The 15,749-nt window shown below is 34.0% G+C and overlaps 1 protein-coding gene across 1 annotated transcript in view; it reads left to right on the forward strand.

Annotated features, from left to right (window-relative positions):
• Positions 1-15,749, forward strand: part of LOC106108774 (irregular chiasm C-roughest protein-like) — a 67,819-nt gene that overhangs the window by 37,881 nt on the left and 14,189 nt on the right. Inside the window, exons 5-7 of the mRNA XM_013290035.1 lie at positions 9,092-9,243; positions 10,541-10,632; positions 11,018-11,126. Of these exons, the coding sequence (XP_013145489.1) occupies positions 9,092-9,243; positions 10,541-10,632; positions 11,018-11,126 (353 nt within the window). The remainder of the gene's footprint in view (positions 1-9,091; positions 9,244-10,540; positions 10,633-11,017; positions 11,127-15,749) is intronic.

Genomic DNA, 15,749 nt, shown 5'->3' on the forward strand with positions numbered 1-15,749 from the left:
AAATTTCATTGAGATCCATTCAGCAGTTTAGGCTACAAACTCTAACAAACATCCATCCATCCATCCATCCATCTAAATTTTCACATTTATAATATTAGTATGATGTTACCCAGTGATAACGTAGCTATTTATCAGTGAAAGAATTTTTCAAATCGGCCCAGTAGTTTTTGAGTTATTTCATCACATATAAAAATACAAATCTTTCCTCTTTATAATATTAGTATAGACTAAAGCGACGCTGTAGTTACTAACTTATCTAATAAACAGCTTTAATAAAAACAAAACAGCGTCTGCCTTTTTTAATCTGTGAAAGGAATGCAAAAGAAGTTTCTTTGCAGCCCTAACTTCTGTTAATTACGACGGACGTTCGGGGAGAGGTGACTCCATAAATAGGACGAGTCACGCTCGACTTGGAAAATAAAATGTGACAGATAGCCGTCTCTTCGCGTTGCAGTCTTTGAGACTATAAAGTCGTTTGGCGAAACATTTTCTTGTATAAAATATAAAAATATTTTAGTTTTACCTCTAGACTTATGCTTTTATATGTTCCTGATAGAATAAAAATTTGTAACAGCATGTCTATATAACATTTCAAATGTCTTATGTTACCACTAGCTTTTACCTACGACTCCGTCTGCGTACAATAAGAGAGTAGCCTATGTGTTCTTCCAGACTATCTACGTTTATACCAAATTTCATTGAAATCCATTCATCCGTTAAAGCTACAAACTCTAACAAACATCCATGCATCGAAACATTCGCATTTATAATATTAGTAAGAAGTAAGATTAGAAGATCATATTTTTTACTTTCTAATATAAATGCGAAAGTTTCAATTGATGGTTGTTTGTTAAAACCTATCTTCAAAACTGCTTATCGGATTTCGACGAAATTTGCCACAGATGTAGAAGTTTAAAAGAACACACAGGCTATTTACTAAGTTTCTCAATTCTAAACGGACAAAGTCGCGGACAAAAGATAGTATTTTAATCATTAGCCTCAGTGATCCAAGTGTTGCGATTTCAATATATCCAAACACTGAACTATTTTCAACAATAATTTAAGGTAATGTAAACTGTAAAGTTCCCCTTGGCATAGAATACCAATCAGTTTGGGAAGCCATGAAAAATACAAAATTCACTGTAACCCTAACCTTTTGAAAGCCGAAATATTACAGGGGGAATGACGTAGTAGGCAGTCAGCAAACGAGATGTGCCCTTTGAAGTCTGAATAATTTAAACATCAATTTAGCAGACAAACATAGACTTTCTAGGAATAGTACTAAATTAACTATGCATTAGTTTTGCAGATTTAGTATTATAATTGTTACAATTTCTCTCATTTTTCGTATATAAAACGAAGGCAATATAGAAGCTTTAGTAAAGCCAAAAAAGAATTAAACGAATAAAAATCTTATTGGATTTTCTTTCGTATATTATTGCTTAAGTGGGTGTTTGTATCTCCATAATGGATCTCACTAAAATATGGCATAAATGTAGAGTACTAGAACGCATAGGATACTAAGTTATTTTGTTTATTTCATGCGAACGGAGTCGCAAACGACAACAAGTGATAGTCATCATCATCAACTTGCCCTTACCCCTTACGGAGGGTCGGCGCAGTATGTGCTGCTCTTCCATACGTCTCTATCAGCCGTCATATCTGAAACTACTTTCTTAAGCATATCCTCTTTCACACAATCCATCCATACTTTCTTCTGTCTTCCTCTTCCTTTGTAGCCACATTTAATCTTAACACTTTCTGGTTTATGTCCCCATCGTCTCGTCGCATAACATGTCTATACCATGCTATAATTGATGACAACAATTAATAGTATAAAAACTAGAATTTATTATAGAAGAAATTAAGATTCAATTACCTTTCGTTATTCTTGCTTTAACCTTTGATGTATGTCAACAAAGTTCATTCCATTAATTCAAATTTAGTCGTTTTTCTTTGATGTATAGAAAGAATCGTCAGCCACGTCCCAATAAAGCAAGCATCTTTATAGTACATTTCGTGTAAACGTGACGCGTGAACTAAGTTTGAACTAACATTGAAGCAAGTTATTTTATTCTGTTGCTATAAAAAAAACTTTATTCTGATGAAACAAAGGTAATTTACACTGAAACTAAGATTCGAATATGTTTTAATAAAAAGTAACAAGGGGTGGGGGTACAGAAAGAAGATACTCTCCCATCCCGCATATTCCCAGATAGTCCCAGAATGAAGACAATAGACGGAGACCAGGAACCTGTGGCGTCCCTCTAGGTGGACATGGGAAGTCGTTGGGTGCAGAAGGTGAATGACCGCTTTCTGTAGAAGGCATCGGGGAAAGGTCTATGTCCAGCAGAGGGTGGACAAAGCCTGATGATGATAATGATGATGACATTTTCTCTTCCGCCGAAACTACTGGCTGTCTTTAAAATGCTATCAAAACAGTATTGCTGTCTCTTTAAAAAATATATAAAATCTGATAATGTAGCTATCTCTAGATACAAATTGCATTGACCTAGGCTGTATCAGTGTTTATTCATGAAATATTGCGAGCTTTAGAAAACAGCTTAGTTGGCGCAGCGGGTGTGCTTCTAGGAAAAATTATTTATTTTATGACTCATATTTGATATGCACATTATTCACTTTTGTGTTCACATTTTATTTATTTCACGATCTTAAAATCTAGAAAATATATTACATCTGTAATTCTAATAGTCACTCCGTTAATAGTCATAGTTACTTACTTGCAATACTATCATTATAGAAAAAATAATTTAGTCTCAAAATGTTAACTGAACAAGGAATCTTGTTTGATAAAAAATGTATACCTGATTGTTCCTCGCAATTTTCGCTCGGATGTTTTTCACCTTCCCTCTTGCAAATTATCGAGATAACAAGTTGTCGAGCCCGTGGCAACTTTATAAGCAACTTTAATCTGAATTCCAAAGTTTCCAAGTCCCGCATACCTTGGTGCTGAGAATGTCGAATCAATTCTTTTCAAAACGCCAATGGCAGTTTATAACAGTCTTACTGTCGCACTCAGTAATATAATAGTCGCTAAGGGAGGATTATTCAACCCTGAGAACGTCTGAAAACAGTGAAGATTTATTATCTAGGTAGTGTAGATAGTGCAGATTTTGTCTTTGAGAAATTTGAACTAAGTATCTGCTCAAGTCATAATCAAATGAATCTAGATGCAGCAGTAATTTATAAATCCGTCTAACATTAACAAGACAATTGATAGATGGAATGCGTTATAAGCAATCTGTCTCGAAATTTTACGTCTACAATAGTTCAGAAGCACAAAACTCGTTGTGAAATTTCACTCAGCTTTTACGACGCCCTCGAGATAAGACGGGACGTTGGATTCTCTCATTTTACTACCATAACTTCAAATGACAATAACTCTGAATTTACAATGGCGTTACATAAAGTCTAGGATCCAACAATTATCTGCAACATTGCAACACTGTCCAAAACTTCGACATAATCCAAATGCGACAAAGAGTTTTTAAGATCTACTGTTAATGTCGTATAAGTCGATCATTTACCAGAAACAAATAGATAGTGATATAACGAGTAGAAAATAAAAGGCTATGAACTACAAGAATTGCTACAGCTGCAAACTAACAAATTGTATTCGCTGACAAATATTGACCGTGTCTTAATAAAAACTTGAGACTAGAGGTCCCTTTCCACCTTTTTTTTTTTTGGAAGAAAGGATGGGAAGGAAAAGTGGATTTGACGTTGGAGGAGACGCATAGGATGGGGAAATGTCCTCTTTATGTGCGTCTCCTCCTCCGTCAATCAAGGTTAGGCAACGCATCTGCAATTGCGGATGTTTATGGGCAGTGGTCGTTTTCCATTTCGATGGGTTGAGGTGGCCGCTTGCTCGTTTATCATCTTATATATAAAAAAAGAATAGTACCAGACATTTGAAAGATTTTACGTAGATAATCATTAGCTCATTTACGTCATCGCCGTAGTGTGTTGCCAACTTTAAATAAAGGTTGCTTATAACTTCATTCCTTCCTTAAGATCTGGTAAATCTACATTTGAAATTAGACAGTGATTGAAGTTTATGTTACCTTAATTCTAAAGTATTGATCTGGGTGCGTCATTTTTCAAACGCTCCCATTAGATTAACTATAGCGTCGTCTATACGCGGCTTTATTAGCATAATATCTCGTCAAGCCGGCCATCACCGGTCAAACTCGTATCTGCTTATTCAACCTATAATATAACCTTAATTGGAACATTCATTTGTATCGATTACACTTAACTGTATTTTCGTTTTACGCTTTATAATTGTAACTAATTCACGTGATTATTTTATACTTCTATCAATGTTACCAATTTTTGGGTTTATTGATGACGGTTTGTATAATTATAGTTTGACAAATTTATCAGACCCGGTGGACATGAAACTTGAGTTTAGTGGCCCTCGTGAATATAAAAATTAACATTCTTATGTTGTTTTTTAAACTATGTTTAGCATGTTATTTTCTGAGACTAAGTCAATATTAACCTGCCCTTGTCTTATCGGGGGGTTGCCACATTATGTACTGCCTTTCCATACATACGGCTGAACCGTCATATCTGAATTCACTCTTAACTAAATTCTTCTTTTTTCTTCGGTCTTCTTCTGCTTTTGTAACCACAATCAATCTTTATACTTGGTTATGTTATGTTGTTCCTTTATTTTTCTGTGACAAAGTAGGCTTAACAATTATCTGTCAAAATTTCTAAACGAGTCAGATGTTTTTTTCGACCTATACATCGTAGCGAATAGCCATAGAGAGCAGTTTTATGCTCCATTGCGGTAATAGATTATTAAAAAGTTAAATGAAGCCTAAATTGAAACTTTTCAAACAGTACGTTTAACTATAATTTACGATATTATCTCTTTAACTTTCGACGCTCGCTCTATTTTAGTTTGAATACAGTTCAATGAGGTTCTCATATTTTAGTATCAAGCACAAAACTAACTCGCCGTATAATTTTATTACAATGCTAAATTCTAACTAAAAGCTCGTCTGTTGGCATAAAGTTAAAATAACCATTGCCTTAAATATGTTACCAGTCCAATGTGAAAAAAAAAACTAACGTGTGTTCTGACTTTGTTCCGATTGAAAGTTATGTGATACTTCAAAAGGTGTCATTAAACTTTCACGTCCAATCGAGGGATCAAGTTATGAAGATTTACAGTGTCATCATCATCATCATCACCAGCTTACTATACGCCCCCACCGAGGGGCTCGGAGCCTATCCTAAACTTAGGGTGACTAGAAGGTCTAGTCAACCACGCTGGCCTAGTGCGGGTTGGTTGACTTCACACATATCTTTGAATATCATCGCCGATATGTGCAGGTTGCATTACGATGTTTTCCTTCACCGTAAGAATGTCGGGTAAATTATGTACGTATGAAAAATCGAAAATCACATTGGTACATGGCGGGATTTGAACCCAAGACCTGTAGATTACAAGTCAAGTGTTTAAACCACTGAGCTACCGACGCTCATATAATTTACAGTGTATAGAAATTAAACATGTCAGTTAGAATTTTTTAGGCAAATTGCAAACGGGCGGGTTTCACGATTTATAAACAACAGATTAAGAAGACAAAGATTAAAGACAATTGTTTCAATTTCAGTTTTCGCTCACAATTGTTTTAATAGTTTGACCAGTAACAGGTTGATAGGAAATACAGCCTGGAAATGTTACCGCAAAACTTTAAGCTGTGTTATCAAATAGATTAGTTGAAATTAATGGACGCCTCAAGTTTATTGGTCAAATAAAATAACCATTAAAATGATGAAATTGAACACAAATTCAACAACTTTAATTATGATAAAACTCATCATCAACTTGCCCTTATCCCTTACGGAGGGTCGGCACAGTATGCTGCTCTTCCATACATCTCTATCAGCTGTCATATTAGAAACCACTCCTTTCTTAAGCATATCCTCTTTCAAACAATCCATCCACACTTTCTTAGGTCTTACTCTTCTTTTGTAGCCATCCACATTCATTCTTAACACTTTGTGGTTTATGTCCCCATCGTCTCGTCGAATATGTCTATACCACGCTAACCTTTTAATGCTAATTATGATGAAACTACAATTATATATTTTTTAATTAACAAATGTGCAGTTTTGTGTTTATTTAGGTTTTGCATAAGTAATTATAAATACTAAAATATATTCATAAAAAAAAGGAAGTCAAAAAATGTATTTCTATGCAACGGTATTGGATAAAAACAAACGGAAATCTCGTCAATATGAAAATGGAAAAGTTTTTGTGAACGCCAAATGTTCGTAGACAGGATTTGAAATTTTCAATTCCAAAACGATAAGCCCAGAGGCGAGTATTAAAAAGTTTAAACCACCATTCGATATATGAACAAGCGAACATTAAAACAAAAGAAATATTTAACTTTTCAACGTCAAAAAACAAAAGACAAACATTGCAACTATGAGACTTTTGATTTTACACATATTATATCTATAACTGTACTAATTTTATATCTATACTATTATAATAAAGCGTAAAAACACATTTCTTTCTTGCCTAAGATGTAAGCAATTACAGCATATTTTTTATAACTTACGACACGCTTTAGGCTATATCTTTTCTCGCCATTAATCTTAGGGGATAAATATTTTGGATAAAAACCCTAATGTGGGAAAGAGATCATAAGCTGCCAACATCAAGGAAGCTAGGTTGCCATGGTTGTGTCATTTGTGTATTTGAATTTTAACATTTGCAATTGTGAATTGGACAAATCGAAACAATAAAATAAAGGATTTTTTTTCATGCGGATGAAGCCGCATGGGAACAGCTAGTTATACATAAATGTGAATGTTTAGTTGGATGAACGTTTGTTAGAGTTTGTAGACTAAACGGCTGATCTCGATGAAATTTGGCATAGACGTAGAGGATAATCTGGAAAAACACATAAGCTACTCAATATTTTTTATTTCCACGTGGACCGAGTCGCGGGCGAAAGCTAGTAATATTATAAATGTGAAAGTTTTGAAGGATGAATGGGTGTTTGTTAGAGTTTGTAGCCTAAACTGCTGAGGATTGCCAGGTTTGATATAGATGTATAGGTTAGTCTGGAAGAGCACATAGGCTACTCACTTTTGTTTTTTAATTCCACGCGGACGGCGTCGCGGGCGAAAGCTAGTGAAACATATTGTCAAGCGTCGGTCTATACATAAGTTTGTAGCCTAAAGGGCTGAACGGATTTCTATAAAATTTGGTATAGATGTAGAAAATATTCAGAAACAACACATAGGGTGCTTTTGTTTTTTTTAATCCCCTGCGGATGGAGTCGCAGTCGAAAGCTAGTAAAATATATAAATTTAGAAATACGAGAGAGGAGTAAGCCACAGAGTAAACAAGACAGTTGTGACACTGTTCGCAAACTACAACTTTCAGCTGTTTGACTTTGCTTTGCTGTTTAAATTCGTCTTGTTCTATGAACATCAGTTAATATTAAATCAGTTACTACTGTATATAGTTTAAGTCAGCGGCTTTTACGCTCACTAACGTCTGAATCAGGTCAAATACATTAAGTAATTAGAATAATTTTAACTGACAAATTAATTGCATTTTACACTATGTTGTTTTTCTTTACAAGTCTGTGGACAACCAACGTCTGTGAAATTATTACGTTATTTTTCACATTTTTATTTAGGATTTATGTATTATGAAGTTTTGTAAAATGTGATATCGGATTAGGTTGTTTCTTATATCTTACTTAATATTATGATTGCGAATGTTTAGAATGATGGATAATGGATGGATGTTAGAGTTTGCACCCTAAACTGCTGAGGATTTTGATGAAATTTGGCATAGATGTAGAGGATAATCTGGAAGAACACATAGGCTACTTGTTTTTATATTTTTTTAATTCCACGCGGACGGAATCACGGGCGAAAGCTAGTCTATACTAATATAATAAAGCGTAAACACACACTTCTTTGTTGCCTAAGATGTCAGCAATCACAGCATATTTTTGAATAACTCTTCTTTTAATAAAAAAAACCCTACATTTCCGTTAAGCTTTAGGCTATATATTTTCACGTCAGGGTTAAATATTTTGGATAAAAACCCTAATGTGGGAAAGAGACCATAAGTTGCTGCCAACATCAAGAATTCAAGGTTGCCATGGTTTGACATCAGTCATGTCATTTTGACATTTTATTGATAATTTGACAAATGTAAACAATAAAATGATATTTTTATAATTTTATGCGGATGAAGTCGCATGGGAACAGCTAGTTGTTTAATAAGTCTTGATAATTCTTTACCAAATCTTGTACTTTATTTCGAGATTTGTGAAAAAAATGCTTTGAAACGTTTCCAATCAATGCGTTTCTTGCGGAAGCAGGATTTAGAACCGTAGCCGCGAATTGATATACGAAAATAAATCTTGGAATTTCCTTTAAGGGGTTCCACATTACGATGGAAATTGTACAGATTCAATCATAATAAATTCACTTATTTATATCTATTTCAAAAACCTCGTCTAGCAGAATATGTTAATAGCTTCGCAAAGGTAGATTTTATGTAACGACTTAAATAACTATGGCCTTACTATAAAAAAAAAAAAAAAACTTAGAAAAGGGAACAGACAGATGAGATTAAATTCAGAACGAACAAATTGTGACATTGACAAAAAGTAAATCTTTAAATTCTCTGTTTTATGATAAACAAAAAGACCGAATGAAGTACAGAAGTTACAAGTAAGAGCATGCGCACAACTTTGACTAAAATATCGCATAACTGATTAGTCGCACTTTAATTCCTATGAGCTTATATGGAGGTACGTACACTACTCGATTTTTAGTTGTGCAACTAAACAGTTGAATTGGCTGCGAAACAATGGACAATCGCACAACAGTTGTGCGATAGTTTCGTCAAAGGTGTGCGCGCGCACTAAGAAGGAAATATTTCGGTATGACAACTGGTAAGAGATATGTAGTAGGGGACCTGATACTTAAAATTTAAGAATTAGTGTACCCGCAATAATACTGACATTTACTTACCTTGACTAAATTAACATGAACCATTACTTCTTATTAGGTGAACCACCGATCAGATCAAGATATGCCAGACTGACAGTTCTCGTACCACCAGAGCCGCCGAGGATACTCCAAAGTCCTGTACTCCAAGCTGTTGAAGACCAGGAAATTGATCTAGAATGTGTTTCTGTTGGAGGAAAACCAGCTGCTGAGGTAAAATGATTTCGATTAATATTTGAATAACATTTAAAATTAAAACTCATGAAAGTAACATAGGTTATTTCACATAATTCTCTTTTACAACTTGAGTTGTCTTTATTTATCTTAGCGGAGAATAAACCATTACCATACCATTAAGAAAAATATCATCTCCCCTTAGCTAATTATTATTGTTCCATAAACTCTCCGTTCCCGCGTAAAATAAAATTAAATGGAAACAGTAGATTAAGCTATTACCCAAAACAAGATAACTTTGACCCTCTTGATGTCAACATAAAAGAAGCATTTACGATTACTAAAAAGATAACTAATGAATCGAACGTTCCACTATCAATTCTTTAACAAATCGTACATTTAGAAACAAATTAAACATCCCTACGTTATCAGGGAACATTCGGTAACCGGCTTTTATTAATTCCATTAACACGGTCGATTAGGCAACCATTATTATGTGTTGTAATAAATTCAACATTGACAATAATTATGTGGAGTTGGTTGAATTAATTGTTTTTATCTACTCCGAGTATGTACACTTGCAGACAATTGCTCGATGTTGGTTAGGATACGTTAGTTTAGTATGATAATGACGTTTTACGAGCACTCATTAACCACTGAATGTCTGAGGATTCTTGTGTAGCATTAAGTTCCTAATGGACCGTGTTTACTCCAGTTGCTCGTCTTGTGGTCTGGAAATGAATTCAACAAAACTCTAAACAGCTTGCTTGCTTACTTTAAATGTTTTTTGAATTTGTTATGATAGGATTAAAGTAACGTTCAGTTTAAGTTACATATATTTAAAATGTTTAGCAATAACTTTCTGCGTAAATTCTGTGTCGAATTTAGCTTATATTTTTGTGATGACATTTCTACTTATTGTAATATAATAATGCATTTTTATCTTTATTTGGTACCAGTTTTCGACCTCGACCTTGTCTGCGCGGAATTAAAAAACAATTGCAAGTAGCCACTGTGTTCTTCTATTCAGATAACCAGACTATTCTCTACATCTATGCCAAATTTCACCGAAATCCGTTGAGCCGTTTAGGCTATAATCTCTAATAAACATCCATCTAAACTTTCGTATTTATATTAGTAATCTGTAATCATATTTCAACAATTTTCATCGTTTAGCTCTCGTATATATTGATTTTTACCGATTACTTTCTAAATTAAAATTTACTGAATTACAATTTTCTCTTAATACATGAAAGTATATGAGTTAGTGATAAAATTTCGAAGTATTTAAAGGGTGGAATTAATCACAGTGTTAATTCCTTTATAATCGTTTTAGATAACATGGGTGGATGCGGAGGGCGGCGTGTTGACGCAAGGCGTCACGTACACCGTGGAGCAGATGGCTGATGGCCGCAGGTTCACTGCGAGGTAACCTTTATACTAACACATAGGATAGGGAAATGTTCTCTTTCATACATGTACATCTTCGTCGAATTAAGGAAAGCAACGCTTCTTCTAGCATGAAATATAATTAACATAATAAAACATCGAAATCGAAATCTGTGCTACATCGCAAAGAATTTTTAAAGATGTACCATTTTTCACATGTCTACAAAATACAATGGTTACAAATCAGGAATTAACATAAACTAGATAAACATATAACTGGTTAAAAAGACTGAAGATATTTGTGACATAAAGTCAAAAGGATGGTACAAAGTAAGGAGAATTGGAGGTGGCTTCACCAACAAGGATATAGTGCTTAAATAAAAAAATATTACTTTGGAATTCTAATGTATTGTATGTTTTGTAGATCCGTGCTACATCTTCGTCCTAGAAGAAGTTATCACAACCAGACGTTCACTTGCCAAGCGCAGAATACAGCGGATCGCGCTTATAGAGCTGCAAGTATCAAATTACAAGTAAGTAAAGAAAACTGAGTTGATATCTGGTTACACCAGGTAAAGTCAGTCCCAGCTTTATGCTTGATTTTTACAACATTCTTATTTAGATCAAGGAATTGTTAAATATGGAGATGTAATAGTAAAAAGACAGTCTTTTCCTAACTCACAAGAAAATAATCGAATGACACTTCATATTTCTTAAGAATTTTACTCTTTAAAAACAATATACTTAAAGATTAACATGGTTCATCTATTTTTAGATCGGGTGCACATTTTTGACTAAATTATGACAGATCTGTTGTGTGATTGTCGATTGTTTCGTAGCCAATTCAACGGTTTACTTGCACAACTAAAATCGAGTAGTGTACACCTTCATATAAGCTCATAGAAAAGCGAGACTACACAGTTGTGTGAAAGTTTAATTCCAGGCGCACACTCAAATTATCGAAGAATATAAATTTAGAAATTGATTTTAATATACATTTAGTTTGAAAAATTTAATCTTCTCTGATATAATATTAAATTAGTGAATAAAATATACCATCGAAGTTATTAAACAGGTGAAATTCGGGACAGAAATCTCGCCAGTTAAGCGATTCGTTAGCAAAATCAGATGAAATCATTTCCGATTTATGTTACCAAACTTCAGCTGTAATGGGGCATGGCCACTTTATTTCCATAATGCTAGTTTCACACGAGGACGGAATAATCGAACAGAGCAGTTGACATTTCAGTAGGTAATGCAGCTTTTATTTTAATATTATCGAGCTATTTGTGCCTTTTTGACCTTACAATAACCTATAGTCTAATCCTAGTGTATGTGTGACAAAACTGTACATTTGTATTGCCTTCAAGGTTAAAACCGTCTTACGAAGCCTATCTGTGGCCTAAAAATGTCTGCGGTAAAACAGTTGTAGTACTGTGCATTGTACTGCTCTGTTCTTTATGCCCTCGTGTAAAACTAGCATAACAGGGGTTGGGGGATGGCGGTTTTCAAACGCTTCTAAAAATGAGATAATTTGCCGCGCCGATTAAGCCGGCATTTATTTAAGATTTTATGGTCGAAGTTTCCTTGGGCTCCTATTTTGCTTGCATAATTTTTATATTAAAGGTAGATACGGTGGAGAGATTCGTCTTTTTCTTATGTCTAATGATATCGTTCGTGGAATTGCGATCTTAGATATTTTTAACAGTCAAGACGAAATTTTTGGAAAGTAGATTGGTGTACAAGAATAACATCTGAAACTGGAACGGTATTTAAATTTGTAACAGCGTTTTAAATGATAAATCCACTCTTAAACTCCAAATTCCCTTCACTTTTGAAGTCTGTCAGATTGTAAGTAGAGTTTAGGCCGCGAGGTTTTAAGATTTTTATTAGTATTTATCCATAAGTCTATCTAGATAACGATAAATTATCGCTCGCAATCATAAGCTTAGTTAATACTGTTTTTTACTGAACAGTTCAACTGTCTACACACGCAGAGCTTTAACTGAACAATTCGGTTCATCAGGAAAACTGTCAGTTGGGTTTCTAAATTGATTCACGATTTGCATACAAGTGTACATAAAAAGTCATAATCGGAAAATTTAAAATTTAAGTATGTAATTTTGGAAGAATATTGTTAAGTTACAAAAGAAACGACAAAGATTATTGTAAGAGGCAGACAGAACAAGTTTATGATGTTCTATCTAACGTAAGAAATAAGAGTTGCTAGTAAATAAGCAACTGTTTACTAACAAAGTCAATAACATCCTCAATCAGTAGAACACAGAAGAAATAGACACGTTCATAAAAATCCATACAGATAAAACAAAAGCCTGCGTCGCTTCCGCATGCACACATAAATTACCCCTTAAGCCGCCACCAATAAACGTATATAAAAAGAAAAGTAACAAAATATAGAAACAGACGGTGGAAAAACCACACCGCAATTTTTGTACGTCGTCGCTGGAAAATTCGCCAATTCGGCAGCCTGACACGTCCGCTATTAGTTGGTCTGTGAGACGTGATACTAGAAAGATGAATATTTGAACTTGTCAGTAGGTAACTTGGGGAGGGGAGGTCAGGTAATGCTGGTGGGAATTTTATACTGGTAAAGTGAAAATAAGAGGGGCTCTGTAAAGCTCTAATTTCGTGTCGACGTTCTTGGAGTGTCAGCAATTCTTGTATATCAGAGGAAACTCGGTAAATACACGACTAGTTTCTCCCTTTCTAGCTGATTTTTGTTAAAATTTAATTAATACCTCCTTTAAGAAAATCACGTAACGAAGTATCAAAAGAAGGGAATAAGGTCTTTTAACGATCCTAATTCTGGAGACTTTAAAAACAGCTGATTTGTTTAATGAGGGTGCAAAATTTAAAACATTTTTGTAAATTAAAAATTCTTAACGTTAACAAAAATAGTCACATTCTGATATTAAAGAGTGTCTGACAATTAATATTTGTTTTAAATATTTCTAGCAATGTTTAGGATTCTACTTATTACTTACTAGCTGCTGCCCGCGACTTCGGACACTGGAAAAAAAAATAATGAAAAGTATAGCCTATGTTATTCACTGATAGCCTAGATTTTTAATAGTAAAAGATTTTCTTAAATCGACCCAGTAGTTTTTGAGTTATTCCAATACATACAAAAATACAAATCTTTCCTCTTTAAAACATTAGTATAGATTATTACTGCATTGTATTTTTAAGCCTAGATTTAGTATTCTTCTACTTAAGGTGCCTCTCCGACTAGCGAAGATTGGTGGTCAGTTTTCCAAATTTTATTTCATCTCTTGCGAGGCGAAATAGTTGGGCGGCACTCGCAATTCCTGTCCACTCTTTCGCAACCACGATTTCTTTCGACGACCAACACTCCTTTTACCGGCAACTTTTCCCATCAAGATGATTTAGTATAAGATACCATAAAGACCTTAAAAGTTCTAAGTGCGGCAGTGAAATTGTAAAACAGAATCGATAGCTAAAACGCCGATGTAAGGGTTTCAATAGAGCATTGTTGAGTGAAGCGTTCGCATTATACTTTTAAATATATTCCCTTTAATGTAACGACTTTCAAGAGGCCAAAGGTGTGCTTTTAACGGCCTATGTAAGCAATTAGGGGAAGGTATTAGTCGTAGCAAAGCTTTCAAGCAAATCTGAGATTTTTTACACTTGCCAGATGTTAGGTTTTGATTGTTTTTGGCAAAGAGATTCAAAAGATACATAGACTAGGCATTGTTGGCACTTCATTTTAAACATTTTTCACATAATCTTACTAATGCTTTCTATTGATAGATCTTCAAAACCACGTGTCAATATTATTAATTTTATTTAAATAAATTGCCAATATGTCATTTATTTTGTAACCAAATATTAAACTCAATTTTGTTAAATGTTTTATTAGGTGGCACTAACCTTGACAACCGATTTAGTACCTTTTAGAGAAAGTACCGGTGGATTTTTTTTTGTTAAATATGCCTAGTCTTTTATTTATATTTATTTCTTGAACACCTATGACTAGTTTTATCGTTATTAATTAACTGCTAATAATAAAATATGTTCTGCGATTGGTTAAAACATCATCATCTTCACTGCCTTATACGCGCCACTGGTCGGCGCAACGGGTTTTCGTCTCCTAAATAACTGATCTCAGTCATCACTACCTTCATAATGTCACCTTTTACGCTCCAGCCATCTCTTTCTAGGTCTACCCTCCGGTGTAGCCCTCTACATTCATAATTAACGTCCTTTTTGTTACATGCGATTCATCTTCACAATTGGTCAAATGTAAAAGCTAAGTTTAGTTAAGTTTTAACCAAACTTAGTAATTTTTCACACTAACTCAAGTATACAAAAACTATTGATTTTATTGGAGAATTTTAAAAAGCCGGCAACATTCGAAATGTTATTTTATTTAGGATTAAAAAAAGGGGATATGTACCTTTTGAACAATCATTTGACAGTCACTTTATAGAGTCTTCGTGTCGCGTTAATACTCTCGTCTTTTATGGCTTCGTCTAGACCTGAAGCTTCATTGGACACCGAGTAATGTATACCTCGGTGGGGAATAAACTAAAGACCATGTTAACATTTTTAATTACATTGTAAAAGTCGAGGAATTAAATTCGTTACCCATTTAAGATCGAATATCGCACAGACAGTTATAGACAGAAATATTTTCAAACGTAACGTATGTTATTAACGTATGTTATATTCAGTGTTCCATCTAATTGAATTTCAAGCATCAATTGATATATTGATGTGGGTAGGAAATAAACTTCCTTGACTGTGGAGATTCAATATAGAAACATTGCTATTTTTTTTCTAGACAAAATCGGAATTTTGGTAATCCTTTTATGAAAAACTCAAAACTGGATAGTTTGTGTTCAAAAATAAAATCACGCATATTCAACCATAAATTGCGGAGTAATTTGAAATTTACTTAAATACGTAAAGCAAAGAATACGCCTTTTTAACGAAATTTCGAGAACAGATAAACACATCTTGTATATTTACTTTAGTACTAAATAAACTTGATAATTTTCTTTTTTATCCCGTATTCGTGTAGAAAGATCAAAACATAAAAGAAAATAAAAGGTACCCTGACATTAACAAAACCAATTTTCAACGTTTCCTTTCCTTCATTTCTTCTAAAAACT

The sequence above is a fragment of the Papilio polytes genome, unplaced genomic scaffold (genome assembly GCF_000836215.1).
Source record: "Papilio polytes unplaced genomic scaffold, Ppol_1.0 DF821400.1, whole genome shotgun sequence".
NCBI lineage: Eukaryota > Metazoa > Arthropoda > Insecta > Lepidoptera > Papilionidae > Papilio > Papilio polytes.